Source organism: Dendronephthya gigantea, unplaced genomic scaffold (genome assembly GCF_004324835.1).
Source record: "Dendronephthya gigantea isolate DGI-Jeju-01 unplaced genomic scaffold, DenGig_1.0 000001F, whole genome shotgun sequence".
Lineage (NCBI taxonomy): Eukaryota > Metazoa > Cnidaria > Anthozoa > Malacalcyonacea > Nephtheidae > Dendronephthya > Dendronephthya gigantea.
In genome coordinates this window covers 945,330-961,180 of record NW_021163011.1, presented here as the reverse complement: position 1 = coordinate 961,180, position 15,851 = coordinate 945,330, and the positions used below count along the sequence as shown (strand labels likewise).

General features: G+C 36.0%; 1 protein-coding gene across 1 annotated transcript; it reads right to left on the bottom strand.

Annotated features, from left to right (window-relative positions):
• Positions 1-477: 477 nt before the first annotated feature.
• LOC114527728 lies at positions 478-12,077 on the bottom strand. The gene is made up of 7 exons (XM_028549427.1): positions 11,990-12,077; positions 7,767-8,307; positions 6,665-6,836; positions 4,836-4,988; positions 3,651-3,900; positions 1,531-1,903; positions 478-1,023 (listed from the first exon to the last, which is right to left on the bottom strand). The coding sequence occupies exons 2-7, from the start codon at positions 8,298-8,300 to the stop codon at positions 808-810; spliced, it is 1,698 nt and encodes a 565-aa protein (XP_028405228.1). The 5' UTR covers positions 8,301-8,307; positions 11,990-12,077; the 3' UTR covers positions 478-807.
• Between the last annotated feature and the right edge of the window lie 3,774 nt (positions 12,078-15,851).

The following is a 15,851-nucleotide window of genomic DNA, read 5'->3' as shown; positions in this document are numbered from 1 at the left end:
GCCGTTCTTACAAACTAAATCCCTCTGATGTCTTCTGGTCAAGATGGCGCAAAGAATTCCTCCCTACTCTACAGCCACGACGAAATGGAAAGCAGGCGAACGTTTATTCTGCCTAACCTTAGATCCGCCCACGTGATAAAGAATATAACATTGTAATGCCCAAAACAATTCTAATGAATTGTTATACAATGTTTGCTTTCGAGTTTCGCCCAGGGCATATTTCAGATGCTCTGGACAATTGCCACAAGTTGTTTACAATTAGACAATTTAGATTGCGTCCCTGTATTTTCTACAGGCCATGCAAGTCTTTACTCTTTAGTGTATTGATAAAGTGTTTGATGATACTAATGTGACACTGTTGATTTTCTAAGATTTCGCTGAGTGATCTACTGCTAAATGAGTTCAGTGATACTGCACTGGCTGAAGATTTAAATAAATATGACTTTATTTAAAGGTTGAAAAATTAGAATTGCTGACAGATAGTGGATACCTATTTATATTGAGAATTTCTATCAACTATTGAGGCTTAGGAATCTCAATCTACTATTATTTTCAATGCCCGGCAAGTTTTCTGGGGAAATAGAATAATTACTACATGCATACAAAAATTATAAGAATTACTACATACATACAAAACTTTATTTTGCATACATCATGCATGTTTTCGCATGCATGATGTATTTTTTCTCAGACGACTTATATCTCATAACTTCGCTGATCTACACTTCACTTCAATAATTGAATTTACGTCAGGCACCCGTTCTTGGACCGTTTCCCCAGACCTTCGCATTTCAACTGAAATGCAAGCTACGTCTCGAAACAAATGTCCGTAGTCTTTTGTTTATCATTAGACAGATACCACCAAGTTAATGCTTCCATTGCTTTCGAAAAAACTCCACGAAGAAAGTGCACTCTATCTCTTGCTCCAATTAAAGTGGAAGCACTCATTGGATACACATCATAAATTTCAAATCCAGCTTTACACATTTGTGATAATGCATAAGCCGCAAAAAGTCGTATGCGCTACATAAAAAAGAAAATATATATGATAGAAAATATAGAAAAGAAAATATACATTTTTGGCAACGTATAAACCAGTGAGCTCTCTTTATGTAATATACGGAGTAGGAATTTGCGATTTCGTTGCTAAAAGTGGAGCTAAAGATGACGAAAATTGCACCCAAGTCCTTCACTTGACCGGGCGTGGTAGCTCGCGAACCTCGGATTTTTGTGGTTTTCTTCAGTTTAAAAAAGCAAAAGTGGACATAAAGTTGATTTATTTCATATGTATAAAACAACCTGTTTCTCTGCATCTAACTACCCGATTTTCCCACTATTGTGTGAGTATAAAATTAATTAATATGAATTCTGCACGCTGTAAATTCAACTACGTATTTTCAACTTTTGCTCCGGCTTTCGAGTGAATTTTGCTACGAGAGGCAAAAACACGTACGAGAGACGTCAATCTCCGAACCTGCCAACTGTCCCATACACCTGTAACTCGTATTCAATGAAGCAAAATATACTTACAAATGCCGTGTGATACATTCCTTCAAATTGGTAGAATGCGCCTGTGTAGCCGACGGCGGTCATAGTTTTCCAAACCACTTGTGCTTGAGAACCAAACAACTTTCGTCTATTCTTCAGCAACGTGATCACCTCGTGAATGAGTTTTTTCCACTGGGCAAATGTGAGATATTTTGTTTGGTGTGTATTGTAGTGAAGAATAAGCAAACTGCGATTACTATTCATTCCCTCGGCTTGAAAAGCAGCTCGAATTGAATCAAGATAAACGTTGAACCTAAAACGTTCACTAACATTTCCATAGCGCTCTGAAAATTTCACAGCCTTCGGGTTTGGCGTTTTTTCAAGTGGAAAAATCTTTTGCTGCCGCCAAATGCATCTAAATAAAATGTAAAATACTTTCTTGAAAAGGGTGAAATTCGAGGTTAATTTAAGTATTATCCGAGTCGCCGGGCGTCCAAGTCATTACGAGGAAGTTAGCTATGTTGATTAGCTAGATTGCCCCACTATAAAACAGCTTTTTGCTTTAGGCAGTGTTTCTATGGGTTGTTGTTCGACTTCGATTTGGGCGATTCTCAGAAATATATTTATCACCGGTATACGTAGATGGAAACCATCCTGTAAAAATAGATTGTTAAAACAACCAATTCAAGACAAAAGATTAGTTCTTTAACTTCTTTTATATCCACGTTTTTAATTTTTTTAAGGTGACTACCTACTACAGTTTATTGAAATTGTCAAACACACATTTTGACCAGAGATATTAATCCATCGAAAGTTTTGGCTAGAAGACTAAACTTTAATATAACTTTTTGGCAACATATGTAGAGCCGAAATCTAATCCGAAATTTCGCTTGGTAGTGTACATAAACATTGCCAGTTCAATTTTGCTGCATTACACCATGGCAGCAGTTTAAAATCGAAGTTTCAAACGATTAAAACAGTACAAAATCCTCACAGACAAAGAAAAAAACCTCAAATGTTATTTTATTCTGTGACTACATGCAGTCGACAGCTGAAAGTTCTATACTCATATTTATAGTACGTGTGCATTTTTGATGTCAAAATTCAAATTACACTTTCAAAAACACTTTTTGAAGTTAAAGCAAAGGTGTAATTATAGTTTTTCACAGGTTTATGCGTTTGCATAAAAAGCTGAAAGTTATACAAATAAACGGCATGCAAAGCTGAAAATTATACAAATGCAGCTCATCCTTACCGCGCGCGAAACATATACGATATAAACAAAGTAAACACGTGCCCTTTGAAAACACTTGTAAGCTTGCAGATTATGAATTATTTCTCCTACATTACAAAACCACCCAACGTCGACCGTTCATGACATAGAATTTGGACAACATTGGATTCCGCTATGTTCTCCCGGGTTTCGGCGGGTGCAATTCCCAATCTCCGAGCGGAATTAGTACCCTCGGGGATTAAAGTTTAGTCTTCTAGCCAAAACTTTAATAAACTGCAGGGAGCCACCTTTCCATGCATGCAACAAGTATTTGCGCTGATTAGACTATACCATTTACTTTCGTCATGGGCAATGAACTGAGTAATTATTGAGGCATTGAGGCACGCTATGCTTGGATCGCTATGAAATCAACATTATTGAACAATTTTTAAGGGCAAAAGGGTTTTTTAAGGGTTTCGACTGAATAAAAAATGAAATCCATTAAGTTTAGTTACAAATGTTAAATTTGCATTTGAAACATGCATGGTCTTGATGCGGTGTAAAACCTCTTCGCTCAGTGATTGTTGCTGTTTGTTGACAACGGTCCGGATTAAACTAAACCGTAAATATTTAAACCTATAGTCTTAACCTACCGTTGCAAAATGCTTTCATTCCATTGGTGTATTTTTATCAAGTCATTGGTGTATTCTCACCAAGTTTATATTTCATTGGCTTTATAACTCCCCAAATCGTTCGACCACTTTCTTAACTGCACAGATACGAGCTAATATCGGTCTAGTGAAGAGCCAACCTCGCGAACCAGGCTTTAATTAAGCCGTGGAGCGTAGGTAGAAAAGCCCGGCTTGCGCTTTTGATGAAGAGCAATCAGATTGTGTATATAACAATTTTAGACGATGAACCTAGAAAATATGCGAAAACAGGACTATACCTGTTCCAAATTTTTTTTCCGTGACATAATTTTTTTCTGTGAAAATATTCTTGCGAAAACATTCTGTTCGTAGAGTCACCGACTATGTACAAAGTTTCAAGAGGTTGTCGTCTTTCTTTTGCCACACGAGTCATGTTCAAATCATGGTCATCTGTTTTCAGATACGGTTTCCAGACTTTACCAATCCATCTTCCGAGGCCAGTCCATATCGAACGACAGTTTGTAGCGCAAGAGCGATGGTGAAAAACAGCTGGATAAAAAAAACAATATCATCACATAATTCGAATACTCGTAGATTAGCTTTTAAAATCGTTTACTTCTAAGGTGTCATTTACTCAGCTTCGACGTATAGTAATAAAAAACAGGCCATTAAACCCAGCCTATATCTTTTAAACGACTTCACCATCAATTGGTCGTGATTGTCCTGAGTAAGGCATTTTCATCGATATGAAAATATCGATAAAATTCTAATACTACTCAAATATGAACTATTTTGACATGTTAACGATATAGTTGGGACTAAATGTAAAAACAGCCTTTATAATGATTTATAACTTTACAATTATATGTAGTATCGTACGTGTATTAGCGTATTTTCTTTTTTCTTTATATTATGTTTGGTAAACAGAAAGGGACGTCGAGACTCTTCGATTCGGAACGGTTTTGCACTTTGTTTCGAGGTTCAAAAGAACGATTTTTAGATCTGACAGTTGAGAAACAATCCAAAATTCGTAATATATTTAAAACATATAGTCAAACCCTTGAACTAGTTCGCCTTTTATATACTTTAGTTTAGCGCAAATTGTAGTATATGATACGGGTAATTTAGTTTTTGTCAAGACCGGCGGAAGATATTTTATTTTGGGGAGGCTAATTGAAAAATTCACACTGACTGCCACAAAATGGCTAAAAAATTGTTAACGGTGGAAACCAAGAATACGAATGCATGTGTCCATATATAATCTCTAATTTCAATGTTCTTTTCGAAGTGTTTTTACTTGTCCGTCTTGTCTTTACTGCATGTATTTTGGGGGCTAAGCCATTTCATATTTATTTTTGGGGCGCTACAGAAGTCCCCAGTCCCCCGCTGCCACTGGTTTTTGTAATAGTCCAAACGGCTCAACAAAAACCAATATCTTAGTATCAGAACAGCTTAAAACATTTTTCAAAAAAGAAACAACTTACATCTCAGTCTTTTTTCCACATCATCACGGCTTTCTGGAACATGAAACCTGATCTTTGTGGTATCTATACCTCCCCACACGTAAAAACGCCTCGGTGGCAAAGGGGCTATCTCTTCAGAAACGTTATATATCCGCTTATAATGACCCTTCATAACTGTTTCAAAGAAAAAATACTTTCGTCACGTTGACGCATTGGAGCAAAACTACGGTACATTTTTCTGGCTTATCCCTTCAATCCAGACGGTCTTGATCAGGGCGCTTATATATATATATAAGCGCCCTGGTCTTGATGTAACATTCACCGCTTAGTTCGACAATAAAACAATAAAAAGTTATTATCTTTGAGTTTAAATATATGCAGGGTGCATCAAAAAAGATAAGCACGCACTCAGTGTTCAAAAATATTCACTATGTGAACTACACAATTATAGAGGTACTATTGTGCTTAATAACAATATGAATATTAATTAAGTGGTTGCCTTTTTATACACCCTGTACAATGTAATAACTAATTGTTAGATAATTATCATTTTGTCGCTATGAATATTAATATTAGGATCTGATGATGAAAGTGATAGATCTCAGTGGCAATAAATAACTGATTATAGGTTCATGAAGCAGGCATACCAATCATGAACATGCATGGCAAGTGATCCTTTCGGTCAGTGAAGACGTTCACATCCATGATTACCATAATCAACACAACTGCATGAAAAATCATGCGCCAAATGCACAAAATATATCCGAATAAGTATACGCCATTATCAATCCACAAATAGTAAAAAGATACAGCTGATAATGGTAAGATATAGCTGGCAACCATTAATTAATAGGATGAAGAAAGGAAAAGCAATTCTCAAATTAAATTTTCAAATTCAGAAGGCTAAAACTAATTTTATGAAATAGAGCATAGGTTATTCTGGAGCGATGCTGTAGAAAATAGTTTTCCCAATGTTGTAAAAACTGAAGTATCTATTGGTCAGTTTAAAAATGTTCGCAATAGCCATATGATGTGTAAATTTTACTTTTTTGTTGTTTTTCTTTTCCAAATTTAAATTTATGGAAATAGGACGCATATAGTTAACATATAGTTATATCAGGTAAATTTCATGTACAATAATGTTTTTAATATTTTGCATGCATGGAAACTGCCCCTTGAAAATTGTTTTTAATCAAGGGCTATCGTTTTTAAAGAAATTAAGTATAATTGCACAAAGTCCAGGGTAATTAAGTGTTGATTGTGAAATCAAACGCGTGGTTACAAAATGCGATTAGTAATCACAAGTTTGACTTCATACTAAAATTGCACGACAGGCAGTGCAATTTTTGAAATCTTATCAGTTCCGAACCAGAAGCGTATTAATTCTCTCAATCCAAACAAATCAAATCAATCTTAATGAAATCAAGTATTTTATCGTTCACTCTCATTGGCGTCAGCTTACGATTTAGAACGTAGTCAATTTGACGTCGCTATGCCACATTGTTTTCCCTCAAAGAATTGTGCAAATCAGACGATTTAACGACATTTTATTATTTCACACGATCGTTTATTATTTTTTAGAGGGAATGGATGGGCGATTTTCGGATATTTCATATTTTGTTGGATCACTGCTACCAACAATCAGCCAAACTAAAAATTGCAAGTTTCAATTTCCCAATTTTGTTTGAAAATAAAAATAGCCCACATATATCGATACTTATTTGAAAACTTTGAACTCCCCCATTTTCATTGACGAAATGTTCAAGCCCCGCCCCCATATCTCACCCACCTCTCCTGCCGTAAATAATGAACTGTTTCATATAGCTATACCAACACAGATGCCAACTTACAATAAGCGTAAAACGACGGCTTTGGTTCTCGGTATCCTTCACACAAACTTCTCTCTATAATCGCTATTATAGTGTAGTAACCTGGATCGACTAGTAAGGCTATAGCTTCATAGCTACCGTTGTTGTGATCAAAAACTGTCGCAGTGACATTAACAGGTCCTGAAAAGATTACCTTTTTTAAAAAACATAGTCACCATTAGTTCTGTGCGTAATATATAAATATACATATATTGTAATTAGAGCGGTCAATACTTTATAGGAATTATTGGCATACCAATAAAGATTTTATTGCTTCCTTTTATTGCAACCGCATACAAATGTAAGCAAGCGATGTAATTAATACATCACTGAGAAATTTTTATTAATTTGCAAACCCCATATGGGTACATTAAACAGTAGAAATGCATGAACTTGCTAACAAATGCCGTCACGGAGGAAAGCTTTTATTAAAGAACGTGTAGCGAACGAGTATATATAAGACCGAAGTTAGCTGGCACACTTTAGACCTGACGAGAGAGCACTCACTTTGGAGTGTTTTCGAAACAAATTTGTCGTTTTTATGTGTAAATAGCCTTCTTAAACGTTGTATATAGCTCCTTTTGTCGAGCACTTTTATGACAAAGACTATATATATATATATATATATATATATATATATATATATATATATATATATATATATATATATATATATATATATATATATACACACCCATTTGCAAAAACGTTGGCCGCAGATAGATAGATAGATAGATACTCGAAGTCTAATTAGAATTGCATATGAATACATTTGCATGGGATTTCAATCATATTACACAACATATGCACTGAATTCTAATTAGATTTCGGGTATCTATCTATCTATCTATCTATCTGCGGCCAACGTTTTTGCAAACGGGTATATATATATATCTATATATCTATATATATATATATATATATATATATATATATATATATATATATATATATATATTAATATATATATATACACTCTCCCATCATTTGACGGCCGCCGAAGGACATGCATGGTTGCCTGGTTGTTAACTTTGGCTATTATTTTATTTCATGAAATAGAATGGAACTATCAACACAAACGTACCATCCAGAAGTCTCCTCCTATTGCTTTATATCGGCCATCTGTAGTCCTTGTACGAATGAAGATTCTAGAGAACTGTCCGGTTGGACGAATTTCCGTATACTCCACAAAACTTTTCTTTACCGAAGTTGCGTTCATTCCGCCCCACCCGATCATTGCTCTATTTACCACTGAGTTTACATAGCCGCATGGAACAAGCATTGCCTTCCAATCGACTCTCGCACGCTGCATCCTAAACCATTGCTTCTGGAAATCCTTTTCAACATCAGCCCCATCCATAGTCTTCCTGTCTTTACCTTCCCCGGATATAACCCCGCTTTCGATTTGATCATGAGCCCCTTCAGTTGAAGAATACATAGGGGCATGAATGTTCAAGGTGAACAAGTGATGTGTAACTAAAACAAGTACGAAAATCAATGCTATCATAAAAACGAACGACCATCGTTGTTGCAGTCTGCAATAAATCCGTTCATTGATAATGCGGTAAGACCTTCGGCTTACGTGAAGACGAGAAGGTGGTCTCTTTGATGAAACCATAGCCGTTCTGTGAAGAGAAGATATGTTGTGTTAATATGGTGCATGGGTAAAATACGAATACCAAAAACCTATAATTGAAATACCCACCAAAAATAATATTTGATTTGATTTCTTGAAAATCAGTGGCCATTACGAAGCTTAAACTCCTTTTTGGGGCTATTTTGAATTTCCAAAAGAATGAAAACATTTCTAACAACTTTAGGCTGTTCCTTTGTTATTTGAAAGTAATGGTATAGAGTGATCCTAATGGGCGATTATAAGATGAATTGTCTCGAAGTTAATAAAGAAGTTAATTGCTCAACACAAAAAGGTTCCCTAAAGTTGCTAGGGGTGAAAAAAGTTAGATACTCAAAACGTTACAGAGCACAATGAGGCAATGCCTATGTTAGCTGCAGAAGCTTGTCTACGGCAACAAATTAGATTTGAGTGAGACCATTCAACATGCATGGCCGCTAGCCGCTATTGCATTGTTTAAATTATCTGTATGATTTTGGCAGATGCGTGAACTAGTCTTAAGCCGCGCTTACATTACGTGCTTTGCACCTTTGGACGGTGCTTTGGACAGGCTTGGATCTTGTATAGGCCACAAAATCCAGGCTCAATATTCTACATTTAATACGTAATTTCAGCTGCTGACGTGCTCAGCGTCCAATAATTATTTTTTGGATCGAACTTACATCCAAACAAGACCTTGCCTTTGGAATTCGCGCTTATATAGTTATATTAAATTTTCAACCCTGTCATGCGAGCGAAATCGAATCGCACATCGGAAAATTAGCCAAAGCTGTGCACCACAACTCTTGCGAGACAAAACTGTGACATAGATAGAAACAGTCACAGACACATTTTAAGTACAAGTAGATTTCGCGCCAAAACACACTTGCGACGACGAAAAATAAAAAAAAACAAAAAAAATAAAAACAAAACAAAACCAAGTAATTATTGGACTCTCTCATGCCCAGACCTTCGCGCGCCAGCAACTTGAGCTCAAAGAGCGCGAAAATAAAATTAACATTAATAAAATAAAATAAGTAACAATGAATTTCGTTTAATCGTTTCTGATGTCTTTAAATATACAATAAAACAATTATTGGATTCGGCTTTTGCATGATATTTAACAATTATTGGATGAGGTTGAGTGTGATATCGAGAATTATCAAGCCGAAGTTTAGATTTGAGAAACTCAGACTTGATAATTCTCGATATCATGCGAAAACCGAATTCAATAATTGTTTTATTATGCATGTATTTCCTTTTTAGAGAGGAAGCCTGCGCTATTATTGATAACAAACTAGCGGAGAAAAATTAAGTCACCTACGGATAATTTTCAATGTCGTGTAGGTGGCAAGACATTTAACAGTTATTCTGCGAACTCGAGTCGTATATGAGCTGATTTTATTATATGCACAAACTTTGTCGCCCTTTCGGTGCATTTTGGTGTGCTATTATCAACTAAAGCTTGGATTTCTATTTCACTCAACTCCCCAAATCTTTCAGCCATTTTGTTTACTTTCTCTACTAGACATATATGAGCTATAAATATCGGTCTAGTAGCCAACTAATGAAATTGCAGCATACCTCATATCTGGCGCTTGTGTATATAATAATGAGATTTATCTGTAGGTTTTTAGCCAATCACAATCGAGATGCATTAGTAATGCATAATAATAAACAATTATTGAATTATAATAAAACAATTATTGAATTCTGTTTTTATGATATGCAGAGTTATCGAGATCTCGGTAAGCGTTATCAGCCTCGCCTTCGGCTAGGCTGATAATGCTTACCTCGACCTTGACAACCGTCTGCATATCACAAAAACCGAATTCAATAATTGTTTTATTATACATTTGAAGAATAGTAACATAGTATTAACGAATGAAAAACCTTATTTAATAGCAATATCCAAAAATACATCAATTATTAATACATGAATACATTCAAATGAATACCGCTTGTTAACCACCGCAGGCTCACTTGCAGATAACTCAGTTATCTGCTAGCAGATAACTGAATTTTGCGTGATTGCGCGATTTATCTGTCAACTATTAGGCAATCAAATTGCTTTTACTACTCTAATGTATAATAAGAATTATTCAGACCTCGGTCAATGCATAGGTCAATGTTATTAAGTGGTCTGAATAATTCTTGTAAAGATGTTCTGTCTAACAAACACTACTTCTTTAGTTTTTTAAACTCTTTATTTTACTCCTTGTACTCTACTAACATAATCTCAAATCTATGTAGTTTTTTAATTCGTTCTCACAACGACTACAGTGTCCATGGCAACGCTGTTAAGGGAGCCCAAGTTCAACACCAGGGGCTTCAGGGGCTGTGGTACCCAAGCCCTAGCGCATCCTTTTACAATTCTTTATATCATACTCAGCCTCACCCAATGACGCGTAATACAAAAGTATACAAAATATGCCAACTTCGCATGGCTATATTTTCTGTATTTTACCAAATTTCGCACCTAAACTTTGCCTTTGCACTAATTCAAGTACGCTCTTTGTAGCTGTGGTGATATTTTTTCTTTTTATTACTTTGATCAAGAATTAGTCTAAAGTGCAAGTCGTCCATTTTAGAGTTGAGTTATGCATACTGTCTTCGATGTAACTAAATACGCGATAGTTTGCATAGTTCGTATATTTAGACGAATTTAAATGGGTGGCTCATCATACAGTGCAACATAGTCGAGGAAATATCGCTGTCGTCGGACAAAAAAAGCGCAAGTCGTCGGACTTCCATTTATAGCTTTAGATTGCTTATATATTATATAGGGTGTCTCAGACATGGAAATCAAGAGGATATATTGAATTTAATAATATATTCCTTATGCAGCATAAAATGCAGTTATTTAGCCTCCCGATGATACACAAACATGCAACAAGAAACAGTCGGAAATTCTTGGAATATTGGGAATCGAGTCTACGCTTTCAGTGCGATGCCGGTGCAATGCTCTTGCCACTGCCGGAGCTACAGCCTACAGAGGTAGCTGAAAAGAGCAAGCGTGGTTAATAATAATGTGCATGTATTGGATGGTAAATAGAGTGTTAAGTAACTCCTCTTTTTGCTGTCAAAATTAAATCGTTGCACTCAATGGGCCCGAATTATATACCGGAGGCGGTCATCCTTAAGACGAACTTGGGCAAGCAAAATATAGTTCGTCCGTGTGTAAACACGTATTTTAGTTCGTCTGTGTGTAAACAGTAAACACGGGCAAACAGACGGATCATCCGTCAACACAAATTATCCGCATAGTTCGTCTATTTACACGAATTTGAATGGGTAGTTCGTCTGTTAGTATAAATACGGGTTAAGGACGAACTACGGAGTCGAAGGCTCTTGTGCACTCTACATGTATTTTACCACATAAATAATATCCCAGTTCCCGTGCACTTTCTAAACGCGCGATTTCGTTTCGTTTGACATATTCGTCTACATAGTTCGTCTAGATAGTGTGTCGTGTCCGTCAGACGGATCATTCGTCCAGACAGATCATCCGTCTCTTGTATAAATCGGCCAACATGTAATGCTTTACTACGTTAAACTGGTGACTCTCTTCTCGACATGCATGATAGATTTAAGATCATACAATGTATAGTCAATATACTCATTCGCAAACATACTTTTTTTCTGTTAATAATGATCACATCTGCTGGAAAATATATACTGTAGGTCAACTTTACCTTAATATATGTCAAATGAAGAGAAAAGCCGTTGTTGTAAAAAATTCCGATCTGTTCTGTGGTAGGTTTTACTCCTGTTGTGATAGCTCTCGACAATCGATAGAAAGCGGGTCAGTTAAAAGAATGCCGTAAAATTTGAATGAAATATTTGTACATGTTGTTACCACTGAGCTACAGCACAGGGTGTCTCAAAACTATTGAAATCACTCATTGTTAAAATTTGAATGCCGTGTGCACGAATTTTAGCCCTTGGGGATATAATGCAACTCAGGAAAATGCTAAATCTCTGTGTTGCTAAAGAAAGGGGACATGTCGAAGGTAATGGTGATTGAGATGCACATTTAAATATTGTTAAATATCCATATTTGTAAATTGTAAATATTGTTAATAATCATCATTTTCGCGTATGAGCAAATCCTGCATCATATGCATGCATAAAAATGATTATGGCAAACATTTACACACCTGTGGGTCCCAACAGAGTGCTTAGGCATTCAAACTCTAACAATTGCATTGTTATGCGTAATTTCAAAGGTTTTCGTTTTTTTTTAGTCACCTTAGTAGGTTACCCCCCCCATCCAGCGGAAAAAACACGCAACGCGTGGACCCCACGCGGGACGTCGGAAACTATCGGATTTTCCCGAAGATATGCGTGGTCTCTACGCATGATGAGAGTGTGACGTTAGTAAACCGTAATTAAGTACACAGAAAAGATTGGCGAGGAAAATATTTTATTTGTCAGGTTACACATTTCGTATATTAACATTTTAATAGTATCTTCATAACATTAGGACTGTTTATTTTAAAAGTTCGTTTTCTATGTATGCTTTGCGATGCTTCCCCACCTCTAGTTCATACTTTGATTTTTATCAGTTTATCGTAACAAGTGTCAATATGTCCATAACGAATGCACGAGCGCCATATTATTTCCATACACCAATTGTCATGTTATCGACAAGAACATCCAAGATTTTATAACGTTTGTCAATATATCCATGACGAACGCAAGCGCGCCAAATCATTCGAATAAACCGTTTGTTTGTAAATGTTTGACTTTCATCCCAGATAGGTATCCATCTTTCTTTTCCTTTTCCGTCAGTTCATTTAGAACTTTATTTTTAAGACTGGAAAAACACATGTCGATACGTTGTATAAGTTCGTCCTTCCATAAAAATCTGATGTTGGCTGTCATAATGTCGAATGATGAGTAATATGCTGTAGCGTTTTCACAGTAAATGAAGCATCTTCGGTTACAAGATCCGCCTATTGTTAACGAAACTCAAACCTAATAGCTCTTTTAATGTTGGCGATACTGCGATAGTAATGAATTGATCAGACATAAATATAATAATAAACGTGAATAGACGTGAATATAATAAATTACGCTAAAAGCATTGCATTGAAACGTTTCCCCTGGTTAGTTTGCTAACAAATATTATACACTAAAGGATTCGGGGTAAAAAATTTTTACTCAATTTACTAACCCTATTAGTGAGGTGGCTATATTTTAATATTAGCGACACTGGGATAATAATGAATTGATCAGATACAGAGGGATTAATGTGAATATAATTAATTACGCCAGAAGCGTTGCATTGAAACGTTTCCCATGGTTAGTTTACTCATAAATATCACACGCTAAAAGCATATCAAACTCTTTCCCTATTGAGATGAACATTTGCTCAAACTAGTGTCCAGTTTTTTTCTGTTACAAAATGCGCGCCTTGTAAAACAATATGGTGTCTAGACCAAAGCGCACATTATGCAAACCTCAACGTTTTGTCCACGAATTTGCGGTTCGATGTGGAAAAAATCATTTAAACGGGAGGCGAAAGACAATAACCTCTACGAGGTTGAGATTAAAGAGGTTGATCAAAAAACTAAACGTGTTCGTACGCATTTTAAAGGATACGATTCGCGTTTTGATGAATGGCGACCCTATAGGCTATGGCAAAGATAATATATTTCCCGTTTCTTCAGCATGAAAAGCCTCGTGTTTTGGCCGCCGCTTCAACATAGACGATAGAGTCGATAATATAAACAACAATAAAACCTTTTGATTGAAATTCGCTCTTACACGCGCAGGTATAGCCGATGTGAACGATATTAATGTCCCTTATTCCAGCATATTATATAATATATACACAATATATCAATAAGAAAATCACTGTAGCAGCGTAGGCTATTGCCAACGCTATTTACAGTGTATATTTAGACAGCATTTGTCAGGCTTAAAATTTGTCAAATATACACAACTGTGGTATTATACAGTACTATATTAAAGCATACAAGGTGAAAATATAAAATTCCCTTGCCTGCTTATCTCGTAAGTAAACGGCGGGCCTCCATTCCGATTGTGTTCACATCACCAACAGCAGAGACTGCATTAATCAATGTGTGAACAACATATGTAAATGCCGACCAATGTCGCAAAATACCTACAGTTCATGGCCATCGGTCCGAAGCTAATTCACGTTGAATATGTACGAAATTCATATCAAAATACGCGCCAAAACATGTAGATTTCAATTCCGAATGTAAGGAAAAGAAATATTGTATAGTGGAAGCAGTACGAGGAGTTTTCCCGCAACTTCCGCTCTAAACGGCGATTTTTGACCAATTTTCTTATATAGCCCGCAACATTCAACCCCCAAAGTCCGACTCCGGGATACGACGAATCTTTACCAAAAACAATAAATAATGTGTGGCATAGGTCTAAATTTGATAATCCGCGTGTAAGTGAAAGATAGCTTCAGTTTCTAAGGCACACGAACAGAAAAAGCGCTTATTTTGGACAAGTTTGTATTGCGCACTGCTGGGGGTATCATCGCTTGTAACGCGATATAGACTATTTGTATAGCGAGAGTTTGATATGGATAATTCAGGGGAAATAAGTTTACTCAATTTCCAAACTATTTGCCTTAATGCATAATTTGACTGAAGTGACTCTTTCACAGTGACATTGTGAAACAAAGCGAAAGTACGTGTGAGGAAAAGTAACGATTTAGTTCATTGATGATAAGAATAATGTGTGTATGATTAATATGAAATGATTAATATCATCGAGATTTCGTTTACGTTCTTTCGAAAATTTGGGGGTTCTTAAAAAAAAAACGGGTTTTTTTTTCTTCTTTTTCTTCTTCTTTTCCTTGCTTTAAGTCTTCTCCAGCCATATCACGAAGGCGTCAACCTCAACTTTTGCGCAGTGTTGATACGCCCAGGCATCCAAGTGGTTTCCGCAGGTCTCCAACCAACCCAGCTGATCAAATAATTTATTTGCCTTGGGACAACCAAGGCATTCCAAATTAATTGAAGGGATTCTTAGTTTTGTTAAGAGATCCCTTTCAATTATCCTACCTTTGTAGGCAATCGCGGAGTTTGGATTCTTTTTTATTTTCCTGTAGAAATTATCCACGATTGCCTCGAAGTTTTCTGCGATCGTCGCTTCACAAACCCTCTCCAATGCCTCGTCAAAGTACATACATATGCGGCCGGAAAGAAAAAAATTTCAGATATGGATTAACGATTTTAACATTTATTTGTCTTGCAATTAGTTACAGCAATAAATAATAATTTCTTCTAAAACGTTTTTTACCATTGGACTAAATTTAAAGTCTAATTATCATCATCGTCATAATCTTCACTGTCTTTATTTTCCTCGTCATCATCAATCTCGTGGTCGCTTAAAAGCCTTTTAATAAGAAACTTTCTCTTATCAACTGCAGCTTCTATTGCTTCTTCTGGCTCAAAATCATCATTTTGAATAAACGCATCTTTTGTGTTCATTATTTTCTTATGTACTGGATCTTTCTTTAGTTGTCTTATCCACAAAAGGCGCTCTAAGTAGATATTTTCTAATTCT

Coding starts and splice junctions, on each gene's coding strand:
- LOC114527728 (XM_028549427.1), bottom strand. CDS start 8,300: ATGGTTTCATCAAAGAGACCACCTTCTCGTCTTCACGTAAGCCGAAGG. Junction 3,901..4,835: donor TGTGGAAAAAAGACTGAGAT/GTAAGTTGTTTC, acceptor TTTTTTATCCAG/CTGTTTTTCACCATCGCTCT. Junction 1,024..1,530: donor GAATGTATCACACGGCATTT/GTAAGTATATTT, acceptor TTTTTTATGTAG/CGCATACGACTTTTTGCGGC.